This window comes from Passer montanus, unplaced genomic scaffold, assembly GCF_014805655.1.
Source record: "Passer montanus isolate IOZ18808 unplaced genomic scaffold, ASM1480565v1 scaffold14, whole genome shotgun sequence".
In the NCBI taxonomy this organism is placed as follows: domain Eukaryota; kingdom Metazoa; phylum Chordata; class Aves; order Passeriformes; family Passeridae; genus Passer; species Passer montanus.
In genome coordinates, this window is record NW_024360941.1 from 8,034,283 (window position 1) to 8,051,467 (window position 17,185).

At 39.0% G+C, this 17,185-nt stretch overlaps 1 protein-coding gene across 1 annotated transcript in view; it reads left to right on the forward strand.

Annotated features, from left to right (window-relative positions):
* GALNTL6 (polypeptide N-acetylgalactosaminyltransferase like 6) overlaps positions 1-9,607 on the forward strand; it is a 430,883-nt gene extending 421,276 nt beyond the window's left edge. The window contains exons 11-12 of the mRNA XM_039700070.1: positions 3,072-3,221; positions 9,131-9,607. Of these exons, the coding sequence (XP_039556004.1) occupies positions 3,072-3,221; positions 9,131-9,298 (318 nt within the window). The 3' untranslated portion in view covers positions 9,299-9,607. The remainder of the gene's footprint in view (positions 1-3,071; positions 3,222-9,130) is intronic.
* The last annotated feature ends 7,578 nt before the right edge of the window (positions 9,608-17,185 follow it).

A 17,185-nucleotide genomic window follows, 5' to 3' on the forward strand; every position in this document is an offset into this window, starting at 1 on the left:
ACGGGGCTCGGCTACATGAAAAGGCAAAGCTGAGGGGTTGCTTGATTGCAAACACAGAGGATGGGGCTGTGTTTTACAGACTCTGGTATGAGAGAGCGCGAAAGAGCAGAATGAGCATGCACTGAGCCAGGACAGAGGGTTTCTGGGTCCCGCAGGGAACAGTGAACAGCAACCCCATGTGTTGCAGGTGAAGAATCAGCCTGCTGTTTGTTAATGATGTGTCTGGGAATTTCTTGCAGCCTTGTTTCGAATCAACAAGCAGTCAGAAATGAATGAAGTACAAAAAGGGTACAAAAAGGCTCAGCCATTTCTTGTAAAATCTGACACAGTTTGTTCCTAACAAAGGAGCAACGAAATCCAGAGTGACAAGTGCTGGCAAAGCAGAACATTATATACTCTGGGCTCCAGCTAATAACATGTAGCATTGTTGGACATTATGCAGCAAGGAGATAATGTTTATATTGGCCAGATTCAGTTTTAACTAGAGGGAAATTGCTGTTTAAAAGAGGAAAGCTTAGAATTATGAGATTGGAAAGATTGTACACCTTCATGTTGTGTCTCTAATTGCAAGATCTTAATACCAATTGGTTGTATGGAGAAGTAGAAATGTTTTTTCTGATTTTTTTCTCTTCTCTCTCTTAGTCCTAAAACTGAGGTCCTGTGCCTAAAAAGATTGGTTTTATAATATCACTAGGGAGAAGACATACTTGTTGATTTAAAAATAAAACTTTATTAAAAAGGGGAGGACAAAGAAGGAGGAAAAAGAATCTAAGCTAGTCTAAACATTGATATCTAGTATTACACAGATCTTAATTTTCAGTGTAAGGGAATAAAAACCCTCTGCTGTTACCATGTCTTGACTTGCAAACAGGACACAGCCCTGGCAGTATTCAGAAACCCCAGCAGAGTAGAAAAGAGCAAAGGAATAGTTTGGATCAGTATGATCTGATTTGAAGGTTGGCTTGAGCTCTTTCAGGTGTACCGATGCATTCAGTGGGGTACTAGTCCTCAGGCCAAGGTCCAGAGAGCAGCAAGAATTGGTCCCTCAGCTCACAGCTCATGCACAGAATGAGAAATTTGGTGAGCCACCCACTGGGAAAGATGAGGCTGGTCCTGAAATAGAATCTCTCTCTGCAGTAGTACTAATGAGAGTGAGAATATCACAGAAGCACTGTTCCACACCATTCCTCTAGGTATTTGTTATTCATCACTTTGAACTCTGGGTTTATTATGTGTCTGTAGAAAGGTAAAGGATAAGATAAAGAAAATGGCTTTTGTTGGCTTTTTGTTAAAGGAAAATTGTTTTAGGCTTCTCTTTCCCTGAAGAAACAGCAGCATAGTTTTTTTTCTGTACCAAATCTTACTTCTGTCTTTGCTTGTGAAATGATAAGTTATTGTAGGGAGTCCATGATGATGCTTCAAAGAAACATGAAGAAAAATGGAAAAAGATTTAACCTTTTGAAAAGCAGGAATTGCTTTGAAAATGAGGTTAAAGCTGTCCACTGCATTTTACTGTAGATAAATGTAAAATGCACTCTGGGAGATGGAACAAGTAAGCAGGACACAGAGACAAATTAAGAAAATACTCTCTAGAAAACCTATAATGCAGATATAAATAGGGAGTAACAGCAGCTAACAGAGCAAACAAGAGCTTACAGTAAGAAACAGGGGGGAAAAAGGTAAATATTCTGATGTATGCTTGTATTTAGGTCCTACAAGCCAAGAGAGAAAGTAACACCTTTCAAATGTGGTATCCAGAGGATGGAACAGCATTGAAGATGCAGTATTTTTAAGAGGTGTTTCTTTTAGGAAGACTGTAGAAAGAAGGTCACTATAGCAATGAAAAGGTTGAAACCTGGGAACCACTACAGAATTGTTTGGAATCAGACCCATATAATATTTATTAAGCTTCAGTTTATAGCTGGTTCTATCTGGGCATGTACACTGGAGGAGCAGATTGCTAGATAAGGGCCAAAAGGAAGCTGAGATGAGTGTTGGAGACAGTCTGAATTCAGCATGGGGAGCTGAACTCAGTCTGGGGAGCTTCTTCTCTGGATAATGAGCCTGCATGCAGTTGCACATGAACCATCTCAGCTGAACAGTTTCTGCTAGCAAAGTTTGCTCATTTAAAGAGAGCTTCACTTTCTCAGTGTTAGTTTCTTTTTTTTTCTATGGCAAATCAAAAGTCATGCAGAAAACTGAAGAATAGCACTCACTCAAAAAAAGAAAAAGAAAAAATAAAATAACTTCACAGCTCTTGACAGAGCTTCTAGGTAGTAATTTACAGCCTGCAACCTTTTTTCTGCAAGGATTGGTCCATGGAAAAGAAAATGCACTCCACATCTTTAAATTTGATGCTGTCAGAGCTGTCACCTTCATCTGATGATTGAAAGACTGCAGTGTCACAGCATCACTTCAGACAGCTGGTGTCTAATTGAGAAGGATTCCTCTATTAACTGTGACCCTCCATGACTCCTCTCAAGCAGTGAGAAAAAGGGCTTTGACAAGCTGCCTGTAGCTCACAGGTTTCAAAGTAGAAAGATGAAGATCATTCAACATGTGTTGTTTGGGGAAAAAAAAAACCAGTTGAGAGAGGCTATGGTAACAGTGTCCCTTAAAAACAGAAGGAAACTGCTCATTAAACATAGGAAAGAGGCTGTGATGGGAAAATCTCCCTGGGCAGCTTGTTCAGACCCAAATGAGAGCTAAAGGAACATCACTGGCAGCAGCTTTCTGAGTCCTAGGGAGCTGAAATCCTAGTGCATAGAGGTGCTGCTTTAACTGGGGTAACTGAAGGCTTTAATGCAGCATATCCATCCTCCTCTCTGCAGTACTGTGTCACTAGAGATTTTTTTCCTTCCCTGACATCGAGATTGTGCCTTCCTGGGGTATATTCTACATGGCCACTGATGCACTTTAATTAAGGCAGTTGGCATCACTGAATCTTATACAGGCAGGACCTCATTTAATCTGGGGTGTGTGAAAAGGGAATCCTGCGTTAAGCTTTTGTGTGTTATTTTAAACGTTTCTCCCCATTAATATATGATTGTATTGCCTGATTGTTTTCCCAGCTCTTCACCTTTGGTTGGAGAGAAGACATCCGCCCTGGGGAGCCACTTCACACCAGGAAGTTCTGCTTCGACGCCATCTCGCACAGCAGCCCTGTCACACTGTATGACTGTCACGGCATGAAGGGAAACCAGCACTGGAGCTATAGGAAGGTCAGAGTCACTGGTGGGCATCTCGGAGGTTCAGACCGTCTTGAGCCTGTATTCAGTTTAGCACAGGCTTGTGCTTTCTTGTCAAAGCAGTTCTGTTTTAAAATCTACCACATCCTGTTCCAATTTAATTTTGTGGTAATCTCTGTAAACATATTCATGTTCCTTTTGAGCATTCAGATATTTAGGTCAAATTTAAATGAAAATGGATCTGATCCAGCTCAGAGGGTGTCTGTATTGGATCTGTTCCCTGAAAGGTGTTTTACCATTCTGGCACTTCAAGATGCTTGTGTCATTTTAACAGTGGCACTGTTGGAAATATTTTCATCCAATGTGACAGCAACAAGACATGCAGCTCATGAGTTAAAAGTACTTTACTACATTTTCAAGATTATAAGTGGCGGAAAAATCTCCCTCAAAAAAAACCAAAACAAACAAACAAAAAAAACCCAACAAAAACAAAAATCCATCCAACATTAAAAGCACTACTGTAAGCCCAAAGGAGGCAGGAGTTTATAAACTAAAGATAAGCAGCTTAGACACTACTTTGATCTGCTGAATTTCAGCCCATTTTTATAAATCACTGAAAACAGGAGGTCAAGCTAGAAACTGTCAGAGCTTCAGTTGTGGCAAAAGTCCTGGTAATGCTACTGACTTGGTGGTGGTGGTGTTGTTGTTGTTAAGGTTTTTTAGTAGTTTATCAGCAAGTCGTCTTGATTAAAGATTTCACTATATCAACTATGTATTCCATTCAGGATAAGGATTTCTCTAAAGCGCTGAGGATTTCTCTCACACGCTCTTCAGTTTTCTTTGACCATTGTGCCTTGCCCTTTACCTTGTTTAAGCTGGGACCAAAGTACCAGGAACTGGTCTTTGCCAGATAAACCTAAATACTGTTTTCTAGTTTAAAAATATATATATAGTACAAAACTAATTCAAAACCATTAAAAACAGGTTTCTTATGATACTTTTTTACTGAGTACCTACTTATTAGCTTGTGCCTTTTTACCTTATTTATGTTGCAAATCGAAGTCTATCATAAGATTTTCCAGAAATGTAATCCCTTTGAAGCTGAGGTATTACTCGTAAGAAAGTTAGAATGTATGGAGCAGATATTTAGAGGATATAAATTGTGGTGGTTGTATTGCTGCCTATCTGACTTTATAATGCCTTAATAATCCCTTCTGCCTTCAAAACCCTTCCGATTTATCTCTTTGCCTACCCAAGCTGCAAATCAAAAAGCTTTCATATTCTTAGCACTTCATTGTTGCTCAATATAGCCAGTTCATAAGACAAAATGCAGGTCTGGAGCTACACTCTGTAAGGCTCATCACCTTTGATGAGGACAGAATATAGCAGGTATCGAAAAAAATGACATTTGGAAAAAGTGCACAGTGTAAGTTTTATTAAATTCTCTGCACAGCTTCATTTTTAATTTCCACGAGGCTGACAGGGCTCATATAAAAATTCTCAATGCAAGACAGGCATTTCCATCTCAGCAAGAAACATCACAAAGTTTTGTTATGATGGAAGTACTGACACATTCTTAACCGTAATCCCAGCCTGACAGCAACCTGGTCAATTTGCATAAACCTTTGAGTCAAGAAACTGCACTGGAACAGTAGAACTATATATACATGGTTTTCTTTAAGCTTAGTTTTAGTTTGCTACACAGTAAGTATTTTTTAATGTTTCATATAATCTGTTTCCTTGGGTAAAGGGCAGATTTATATTAGAGACTTCTGGTAGTACAGCTACACCTCCAAAAACCTTATATGTGATACAATCCTTTACCAGCTCTGAAAGCATCTTGGCAATAGAACTTGTAGTGTTTTCCCCCCTATTAAACAAAAACTGATCTCTGCTAGAGCCTTTTACCTAGGGAATGGTATGCTACTGAATCTGCACCCTAAATAAATAAGAATAATAACGTAGTTAAGAAATAAGTGTTTCCTTTTAAAAAACAGAGAGCCAGTCAGCTACTCTCTTCTGTTCTCTGCACCACTTATAGACACTGTGGCTTCCTAATAGTCATGTATCCATTCTGCCAAAAATTGTTCTCATGCTTTAGGAGAAATGACCTTGCTTGTCAATGTCTTGTAAGAAGCCTAGAAGCCTAATATGAAGCATTTCTTATCAAGTTCTTATATTATTTCTATAAAACTAGAAGATAAGAGGTTTTTTATTAATTTAAAGATGAGTCTCTTATGATCTTTTGCATCTTGAGCCCCTGATAAAAAGTTACAGCAGTGAAGTGACTACAAAGTGCTGCAAATGCAATATGAAGCCAGGCACTATTTTCAGATTCCATATTCTTATAGCATAGAAATCATAACAACCTTGGTTTTGGATCCTGGCAAATAAAAACAGTTTAAATATTTTAGTGGCAAGTAGAATACATTAATATTTTACTTTGGGTGAGGAGTGCTCTTCTGGAAAAAATCTACATCCTACCCCCATTATGTGCACTTTGCTTTTCAGTGCAGTGCAGTCTCAGAGCGTGCAAACCACATTCTTTTCAGATGAATGAAGCCGAAACTACCACTAATAAACATGTGTCAAAAAACTGTTCTTATTCCCATACTGCTTAAACTACATCTGGGCAGCTATTTGAAAGTCTCGTAAGTCTGCAATATTAAGTAATCAATTTTCTTAGGACCAATCTGAAATACTGGTCTACAGCCAAGTATACCTTTGAGAAAACCTTGTAAGAAGCAATGGAGCAGAATAAATCCAAGCAGTACTGCAAACATTGCTGTGGGTTGTAAATAGAATGTGAGTAATGCCAGGACAAAAAATATTGGCACCATATCGGAGCAATGTAAGATATTAGATAGATAAATGTAAATAGCCTGTAATTATTAGATGTTTGGGAGAATAGCTTTAGCTTCCCAAGCTAAAGCCATTTCTTTGACTGTTTGACATTCCTAAGCCTGCCAGAGCCAATGATGAGCAGTGCCTACAAATTTCTGTTCTTGATAGTGGAGGAATACACCTCTGGTTTTCAATGTAGCATCGTTCTGGACTGACAGAGAGTGCACTGATTCTGATAAAGTATGATTCAATTTATGTGCTACAGGCCCACTACTGCTATTTGTAGAGCAGAAGTATCCAAGGGAGGGCTGATTTAGTAGGTCTCTAAAAAGAAACAATTGTGCAAAATCAATTTCATTATATGGTAATTCTACCCTGAGCCTAGTGATTATGATAGATGCTAGACTGACAGCATCAAAAACTGTGCCCAGAAGACAGGGGTTTACTCATAGTGTCCTGACAGCTGCAGGGACAAACTATGAGAGGCAGTTCACTTGTCATGCAGGAGGTGTGCAGATTATTCCCTCAGACAGACGAAGACATGTCATAGTGATAGTGGCTTTTATCATATGGACTTCAGTCCTGCTGAAACTGCACTGGAACTACCAACTGATTTCAGATAAACTACCATAGCTACCAGCTGATAATGACTTGCAGTTGCTCTTGACTTTGGGCATAGTTACAGCAATGACCTATAAGAAATTAAAGGCTCTGTGTGTCATAACCAACGCCCCTGAACTGTTGAGACCAATGATTGTATGGAGGAGTTTCTCCTTCTGCAAATAATCTTCAGGCTTGCCTTCATGCAGAAGGGGAAAAAATATCTGTTTTCAGATGTTAGATTGTCTCCACAAGAGCGCTTGTGGTTTCTCAATTGATGTAAAGAGGAATGTACGTATTTCTCTTGTAAATTTCTTCTCTGGGATGCACGAAATTGTTACCCCTTGAAGTCCTAAATCTGTTTCCACTGAAATCCGGTGGAAGATAATACCACCGGGCTTTGACCTTACATCAGCATGAGCTTGAGATGATAAATTAATAGGCCTTTATATATTGCTAAGTCAGCCATTGCTAAGTCAGAAGTTTTCTAGAGTGGTAACTCTGTCCCTATTCTTAAAAGACACTCTTCTTTCCTAATGACCAGACTCTCTAAATAAAAGCAGCAATAATGGTTCACTCAAAAATTGCCTGCCTGTGATATTTCCATAAGAAAGACTGCCAGCTTTCTGGAAAGGCTGAAGTGTTTTTCATAGCAAGCTTTTTGTGCTGAAGCTGTTTCCTTTCTTCTTGTACCAGCTATCTTATTAAAGTTTCTGGCATTCCAGCTTTGACTTCCTAATATCTTGGCTGGCCCTCATGCCCAGCTAAACTGCAAGAAAAAACTGTATGCCCCCTTCCTTCAAGGTCCCACATCAGGCAGGGTGGCCATGGCACAGTCACTGTGTCCTGATTTCAGACAGTGCCACTCCATCAAGCTCTTATTAGTACAGGAGGAGGTGGAAAGATGCAGATGGGTGCCTGCACCTCCCCCTAGGGTGCCTGGCAGTTCTTGTAGGCCCATGTCCTAGCAGGGACACAGTAGCCTTTTGTACACAGTGCACTTATCCCCTTCTTGCAAGCTGAAGTATCCTGCCTGCTCTCCTTGTAGAACATGAAAGAAAGGCCTCTACTCATTTGGTTTGGTCTTGTCAGCTTTGATGGTATCCCTTTGAATTTCAGTCTGGTGGGGGCATGTGTGCTCATCCACTGCTTTTGGGGAAAGGCCAGTGCTGAAAATAAAACAGTGTGGAAGGCAGGTGTAACACCTTGTCACCATCAACACCTTGTGCTCAGACAGAGCACAAGGTACTTTTGACTTGGTTCTTTATTGCATATATTAATTTTAAAAAAAAACATTGTACTTTACCATTTTTTTCACAAACCACAAATCAGTGAATTTAGTCTTTCCTAAATTTAAAAAAATCACTTAATTTTCAAAGTGGTTTTAAATAGCTGCAGTTTCTGTTTGTTGTCGTACTTTGTTGTTTTTTTTTTCATGTAGGGTATTTTTAAAGAGAAGTTTCTATGATTGTTGCTCAGCACACAGAGTACTTGTGGCAGTTTTTAATCAATTGCAATTTGACAAGTAGATATTTTCCCTCTCACAAACTGGGCAACAGGCACATCCTGGATTAGTATTAAAATACCGTCAGGGCAATCATCGGCATGGAGGGGAAAAGCCTGAATGTGGTTTACCAAGAGTAATATGAAATTTATTTCAACAGATGCAGTATAGTCCCTGGAAATTTTCAAACCATCTAATGACTCCCACATCTGTCTTTCTCAAAACACTTGCCTACATCAACTAAGTATATTGAAACTACACAACTCACCACCTGCTCAACTGACTGCTTTCACAAAGATTCACATCAGGTTACTTACTATTCACTCCAGTTTTGTGAAGTAAAATTAATAAAACTGATCATCATAAATATGCTTTTTTAAGCAACTTAATCCATGCTTGCCCTCACAAAATCCCCATATGGAGCTAAATCAGTGTTAGGATTTCCATCTTATTAGGAGAGAGAGTGTATTTCAGTGGTTGGTCTTAGCAAGGCCACAGGCATTGAATGGGATGAGAACATCAATCCTGTGTCCATCTGTCCACCACTTCAGTTAATAATTAATTTTTAACATCTTCACCAAGTTGAAGATTTTACAGCTCCCCCTGCCAAGAAACACAATCCTGTCAAGAGCAAGATTTCTCTACAAAAACCCCAAACAAATCCATTTTTCAGGTTCTGACATTCAAGCAAATACGTGGTATGCAAAGATATTAAAATATATTTTTTCATTATATTATGTGGCTGTTAGTCAAAGACCAGATGATATCTCCCTCTTTCTTGAATCCCCATTTTCATAAAGGATAATAGCCCAAGGGAAGAAAATTCCATTCTCTACAGCTTTCTAATAATAGCTGTTGTTATTACACAAGGTTAGTGCACAGAGACCACAAAATCATTTCAAACAGGGCTCTTTTAATCTGAGTTCTGTAAAATTAGAACACTTCCAATGATTTGGCATTTGCTACTTAATTCTATTTTTTTTCATTCCTGTAGGACAGAACTTTGTTCCATCCGGTAAGCAGCAGCTGCATAGATTGCAACCCAGCTGAGAAGAAGATTTTCATGAACAGATGTGATCCTTTATCTGAAACTCAACAGTGGATTTTTGAACATATTAATATGACTGTTTTAGAAAAATTTAACAGCAAGGCCAGTTCCTAGAAGGAAAAAAATATTGAACACGCATATTTACATACAGACTGCAGACTACATTTTTGCCAGCATCTGGGTCAAAGGAGTCAGGAATTAAGTTTCCTAGATCCAGGAAATCTGTTCTGAGGATTAAGAAAATGCCACAGCAAGAGCCAGCAGGCTGTCCTTGTGGATATACAGTATCTGGAGGACTTGGCCCAGAGCCTCACCGGATGCTGCTGAGAACTTCAGGCTGAAAATTCCCTTGCTGGTCAAGGGAAAAACTTTGTTTAAAAACTGTTTAAAAGTACTCCAAGTTAATAAAGTAAAACAAAACTCTAGAGTTTCTCAGGTCAAATCCTGCTGTAGTGAGTAGCTCAGAACAGACGCTATGATTTGGGATGGGTTTATGGTGTGCATGACGCCTACAGGAACCTGAAGAAATCCCAGGTTTTAGAATTAAACATGCTGGTAGAAGAATAATGATGTCCCAGCACTCCCTAGACAAGATATATGCTCTGTTGACATTCTCTTAATAAAAGGTTGGGTTAAGCAGGTTTAACCCTCAGAACTGCTGCAATTAATTTTAAATACCTCCCTTTTACATTCCATCCATTACCAAAATAGGAATGGTTGAAATCTTAGGGTCTAGAATTACACTGTAGTGAAGCATGAAATGAACTGTACGGTTTTTCCCTCACATTTTCCCCCTTCAGGAAAAATAAAGCAAAGCAATCAAGTTTCTATATATGATATATTTAGCAATTGTGATTCAAATCCCATTGTCACACAGGGTGACATTTTTTTTAGTGACAAATATAATAGCAGCAGCTGCAGCATAATGGAAGCCTTGTGGACTATCTGTCTTTTTTAAAGGTAGAATCTTTACCAACATATAAATTAAAATTAAAATAGGCTGGGGAAAAAAATCAGGAGGAGAGTGGGAAATAATTGCATACTGCATGCTAAACTAGGTTATTAATACTGGTATGCTGCCATCACCTAAGAGCATGTTGACTCCTGCAGTGCAGCTTAAAAGATCTTGCAGTGCTCTTGACACAGAGTGGAAAGAAAAATTGACAGGAAATCAGTTGGGTGGTTTCGGAGTTTTTGAAATCTGTGATGGAAATCATGTGGACTTTCCACAGTGAGCAAGTGAATGGTATTGTACGTATCATGAGGGAGGAAACAAGAAGTGCAAGTCACACATTACAATATTTTGGTACTTTAGGCACAGGCACCATTCAGGGTAACACAGACTTCTGTGACACTGAGGATTATGATAGGTCACTCAGACCTATCAAGCTGTTGGAGAGAGTGGCCTCTAAAACATTTTAGGAAGGGTGCCAATGGTTCTTCTCAGTTCATACTGATGTGTGAAACGTGACTGATAACTTTGAGACTGTTCAAGGTAAGAGTGAGTATAAATTTATATCAAGTAAATATGTGGCTTTTGCTTGAAAGATGAATTTACAAATGAAAGCACCATAAATGCAGACAGATCACATCCTCTGTGCTGTAACTCCTTTCAGGTTCCAAAAATACCATTTGTAATTAAGTTGCTTATTTTGATTGCTGGCGAGGTGGCTGACTAACCAAAATACTGATGTGCAATCTACCATGTTTTAAGGGAGTGCAGTGACTGTGTTTTGTTTATTTTTCCTTAAGCTGTGCTTATGCACAAAGAGCATTGATTTCATCCAGAGGATGGTTCTAGTACCAGTGTGCTATTTTATGGCAGCATCTTGTAGTTGCAGGTCATATGAAAGTTTTAGGAGGGACATGAGGTCCTGTAGCATTCAGGATGTGTGCACTTGGGAAATTGTGAAGTTTCCAATATATTGAGCAATTACTGCAAGTTATTGAAGAGATCTTTCAAATAATTTAAAGGGATGTGTCCACAGAGTTGTCATTTTATGATTTTAAAATAAGTGAGCTTGTTTAACTATTGTTTAAATTTAATTTGAAGATATGGTGTGCTCAGGAACAGAAGAAGTAAGGTTCTGGTATGAGGATACCTCAGGTTTGTTTAGCTGTCAGTACACAGAACCAGCCTAGCCTCTGCAAACTCTCAGCTTTCCCAGATGCAGTGCTTGCAGCATCATTTATTTGCAGCCTTATCATGAGGAAAGAGGGTTTGGGAAAAGAAGGAAATGGCTGCCTCAAATATAAAAGCAGCCCTCAAGCTGCTGATTGTAACTGGCCCCAAACTGTCAGCCCTGGAAGCAACACTGTATGCCCAAAATAGAGAGGCAAAGGAGGATTGCTAAACCAGAACAGATTGGTAGGGTTATATCGTTCAGTGTCTGGCTGCACCTCAGTGGTCTGATTTTGAGATGTCTGATTTTGAGATGTCTGATGGGAACTAGGCTGCTCTTAGGGCAAAGAAAATCTATGCCGTATACAGCCCTCGTTGAGTCATATTGCACAGCACCTTACACTGCCAAAGGAAGCCTTCCACTTATTGTAGCTGATCACAAATTGTAAACTCTAGCAGTCTTTGTCAGAAAGCAGTCCATATGATGCTAGTCAGATGTTGTGGGGAAAGAGAACAGTCCTTGCACACAACTCCTTCAACAAAAGTTTTATTAATAATAAATGATCATCACTACCTTTCAGTTCAAGTCTGTCTTGGGTGTTCTCCAAAGGTTTCCACTGATAAAGAGTATTTTATTACTAATTTACCATTCAGAATTTCTTTAATTCTTCCCGCAACCATATCTTTTCCAGCCAATAAACTTATGAACAATTTGATAGGTTGGAGAGATGTATCTTCTGCTGATATTTCTCCAGGAGCATTTAACTCTGACTCATATTTTCAAAAGACTATGAAATTTCTTCACAGATTTTTTTTTTTAATACCAGGTAGTTCTGAACATATTTTAAATGTAGTGCACAGGTGGAACTAAGTAATGTGGGTTCATCATTTCAGTGGAGCTATACCGATTTCCCCAACTAATGACTTGCTTCCGTTTTTTTCAATTTATTATTTTATGGCTTTAATCAAGATGTCTGAAAATAAGATCTTGATATCTTTAAGAGAGTTCGTCAGCATCTACTCTAAATGTTTTCCATGTAAGGTTACCTGGCCTTTTATTTATGGCCAGCAAACTACTATAACTGGAGAGGGCAGCTGGAAAAACTGAAATAAACTCCAAGTGCAACTAAAACTCTAAAATAACATCTCTTTTCCTGCATATTCCATAATATTCCAGAATCTAAGCTAAACTAAGGTAAGCTAAGAGGCATTGGGGGACAGGGCTCAAAGGAGAGAGGAGGAGCTGGGAAACAAAGCTTTTTATGTGTGGGAAGGTAGCCTTTTTACAGAGACATGACAAGATTTCACCTTCATTGGCCAGTCTTATTTGAGAAAAAAGGGATTGCTTTAGAACAAGTGTTTCTGCATCAGTATGGATATTTTAATGATATCATACATTATTCCTGACTGTGATCCATTTATGAATACATGGTCTCTAGCTGCTGAACTAAGTCTGCTTCATGATAAAGATAGACTAAGCTTGAAAGGAAGCTGACAAGCACTTAACAACCTTTGATTACTGGCAATTTACCAGGCATCAATGTCTCCATTGACCTTAGTGAAATCTTATGCCGCATAGAAGAAACATGTATAAATAGCTTGACCAAATTGATTAGATAGGTGGCACTTCTGCAGGAATGCATGTTACCTTTGTTTAAAAAAAAGTCATAATCACAATTCATTTGCATTTTTACTGATAACTTCTGCAAGAGACTGAGTGAGGGAGACTTTTAGCCTACATGGATGGATTGGAGATGGAGCATTTTAGGAAGGCAGTACTGGCAAGCTTTCAGTGTGGCTGACACCAAGGGTGCATCCATTTGCTATTTAAAGAGCATCTGTAATGCTGATAACCCAGTGCATTTTAAGACAACACAGCGTGTGTGTTAAAAAACAGGAATATGATAATGGTTTTATTTTTCTTTTTTAATCCACAAGGGTTATTAGGGAAATAATTTCAAAGCCCTTGAAAACAGCACAAGGTGATCAGGAGTAATGTTTTTATAGCTGATACTAGTATTATAATGTTCATTTATTCCTTTGTTAACCCTCTCCCAAATATGTTCCATATTCTCTTAAAAAAAGCACAAGTATCCAAGAGTGCTTTTACATAACATTTTCAGGATCTTTCCCTTTCTGAAAGTTTTGAAAAGTCTTTAAAAATTAGGAAATGTAACCCAAATAGTAACATAAAAACTCAAAGAAAAATGTCTATTATGCCTAGTGTACCACGAGACTTTGCTAAATGTTTGCTAAGATAGTATCTTTCAACTGGAAAATTTTACATTAATAAGCAATAGAGTTATTAAATCTTTAGTGTAGTGCTTTCTGTTTAAGATTTTTAATTTTAAAAATGTAGTGAATTTGTTTGGTTAGTTGCTGACAGGTGTTGGTTTTTTTTAAACCACATGTAATACACAAATCTGTTCTTAGGTCTCTTGAAATATTTCTCTCCTTATATTTCCTTGTTATGATTCTGAATTATACTGGGTTTATACACTGGATTTAAGAAAAGCCGAACATATGAAAAAGTCTCTAAAAGGTAAGAAATATATGTAAAAACAAATACAAATGAGAAAGTTTAGCTAGAGGAATTCAGAGAAATGCATCACATTTCCAAAGCTTCAGCAGCATTCAGAAAATGCATTTGCTCTGTGAAGTTGTTTTCTGTTCTTTCAGTGTATCATTAATATCAATGGCACTACTCCTGGGGCAGGATTTCTGAAACTGATGTTACTAGCATTTGGACAGCATGGTGCCAGAGGAGAAAAAAAATCTAGGAAGAGCTTCTGAAAAAAATTGCATTCAAACATTGCAATAGTATGCCTTAAGATTTGCCTTGTTTCTAAGGTTTCTGTTATCTTAGTATTTTTTCTTTTTTACAGGACCTGCCAGTGCAGTAGGTGCTTCAGTGGGCTCTATGAAAACAATGCAGACAACAGGAGAGTAAAGAGGACACGGGTTAAAACAAAATAATTTGTGGTTACCTAAAGGTGTGTTTACCACAGCACTGTCCAGTAGATTAATTATACACAAAGGGAAATTTGTGTATTTTGTGCAGCCACTTTGATTGGTGCTTCAGGGAGTAGATGAATGAGAAGGAGCCTTGCAAAGTGGGCCAGCAGAAAAGCTTGTACTCAGTAAAAGATGTAGAAAATCTCAGAATGATCCATTTCAGAGAAGCAGATGGGTAAGATGTTGCAATGTATATATAATGGACAGTGTACAGGATGTGAGGGGAGCTGCAGTGAGGCAAGTCTGGTAAGTGGTACTGTCTTAAAGGTACTAAGACATAGGAAAGGAAAACTTGGTCCTCATTAACCTTAGTCCTCATTAATCTTAGCAGGATCCCTAATGCTGTGAAAGTAGTAGTTGATTTAATTAAGTTAATCCTTGATCTCCCCACTAAATGACTCAACCTGGAAGGAACCACAGTCCAAGCAAATTTCTGCTGATCACTCTGGAGCATCTAATCAGCAAAAGATAGCACTAGGCACAGTTTAGTCAAAAACCACAACCAGCATCAGAACTAACACAATATTATCGACCCAAGAGATCTGTAGGCCTCTGGCGTCCCTCTGTGAAAAAAAGATTTCACTTGCCTAAAGGAGTGATTGATGGTAATGATCCTAGATTAAGAAGATCAAGAATTGTGAGCTTTCAAGGAGGTGAAAGGCCAAATGGTGAGATTAGGAGATGGCAGTTTAATTGAGAAAGGAAGGAGGAAATAGGTGGTAAAAGGGAAAAAGTAGGAATCAGGTTTAATTCTGTATATGAAGGAAGTATGACCTACAAGGGTCAGCCACTGATAATTTTGGATACCTCTTCATAGCAGGGCTTGCATTTTTATTTCCATCACAAATATTCGGGAACTGAGAGGCAATCAAGCCCTTTTGCAAGGACCTAAATTTAGAATAAGGAGAACTGCCTAATCTGAAATGTATTGATTGCGAAATACATGATTATAACAGAGAAAAGCTTTGCTGGACCCTGAGTTTGTTCTGAGTTTTCCACTAAAGGTATGTGTGTGTTCCTGAGGCTACTTTCTATATAGTATGTAGAAGCAGAACATTATGGTCCACTTTTTTACCTCAGTTTAATATTTCTCTCTATCTCAGGCTTTTTTGAAAGAAGAAGAGTGTTTAGCTAAATTTTCCTAGGAAATGTCAACTTGGATCAGTGTGAAGTTGCTCTGCCTACTCCCTTTGCAGATCAAGATAACAAATGTTTCTCTTTGGACATTGCATACAGCTCTTAAAAACAAAGAATGTTGTGGCTCTGCCTTCATGGCTCCTTGCAGCATTCACCTCTTTTATGTATTTCAGTTATTTTATGGATTTTTTTTTCTATTTTGTTTTTCTTCCCTTTTGCTGACTTGCTATCTGCCAGAATCCTGGCCCTCTTTCTTCCCACCTTTCTGGTCTGTACCAAAGGTGTTTCTGCTGTTGCAGATCCCTTCCTCAAGATACGAGTGACTAAAGCTGCTTTGATCTTGACTTGGCAGAGCCTCAAGCCTTTCTGCCTCGGGGTTCCTGGCTTGTTCTAGCAGAAGGATGGGGAGGAGAAAGGCACCTGAGGAGAAGTTCTGTCGTTATGGGCCAGTCTCACTACAGATTTTGTCCGTGGAAGAGTTATAGATCATAGCGCAGACAGACAAACATCTCTGAGGGAAAAGAAATAGCACTGGTGATCTACATTTCTCATCCATTTTCAAAATTCAGTGCTGCCCAGAGAGGAGAGTACGTAAGAGCAGGAAGCATCTTATTCAGTGGATATACTTTGTACAAATGTTTAGAAGCAGCTGAACTTCTTAACTTCAAGTTTTTAACTTTTGTTTATCTCTATTGAGCCAATATGGATACAAGAAACTGAACAGAATTTCTTTAAAGGGTTTTTTTGTTGGTTTTTTGGGTCTTTTTAAGCCACCAAGGGGTTATAACAACTTTAACTGAAGTCATTATTCCAAATCTGAAGTGGATGTGTAATCTGTGATGAGTGCATGATACAGGTCAACCTCTAGTCAAGCTGCAGAGAGTCAGAGGGACTTTATTTACAAAAAGAGAGAGATTGTCCAATGTGCAGCAACCTTTTGCTTACAGATGTACAGGACTCCAGTTTATTCCTCAGCAAGTCAGGAAAATCAATATCTATAATGATTCCCATTATCCAAGTAACAGTTGCAGTTACAGTAAAACATCACCTTTTCCTTCCTACCAGAAGAGAATCCTTTCACTGGTTTCCTGTATGTCTTTATGCACCACCAGGGTTTATTTGCAACCAGAACATATGGATTAAAGTTATACCCTGCCCTTTCATTAAACAAGTTCCTAGGAAACCAGAGTACCGGTGTATAGGCTGTACAAATGCACTGTCCAAAGGATTGTCAGCCAAGGAACGTGGGTTTCATACAAAAGAAAAATAAGACTCCCTAAATGGACATGATTGGTCCATGTACTCTCACAGCCCGGAAAGTCAAATATGTCCTGGGCTGTACCAAAAGCAGCATGAGCAGCAGGGCAAGGGAGGGGATTCTGCCCCTCTGCTCTGCTCTGGTGAGACCCCACCTGCAGTGCTGCATCCAGCCCTAGAGCCTCAGGAAGGACATGGACCTGTTGGAGCAAGCAAGTGCAGAGCAGGGTCACCAAGTTAATTAGAGGGATGGAACACCTCTCCTGTGAGGAAGGGCTGAGAGAATTTGGATTGTCCAGCCTGGAAAAGAGAGAGCTAAATTCTTTACTGTGAGGATGGTGAGGTACTGGAATCGGTTGTCCAGAGAAGTTGTGGGTGCCCCATCCCTGAAAGTGTTGAAGGCCAGGTTGAATGGGACTTCAAACAACCTGGTCTAATGGAAGGTGTCCCTGACCACAGCAAGGGAGTTG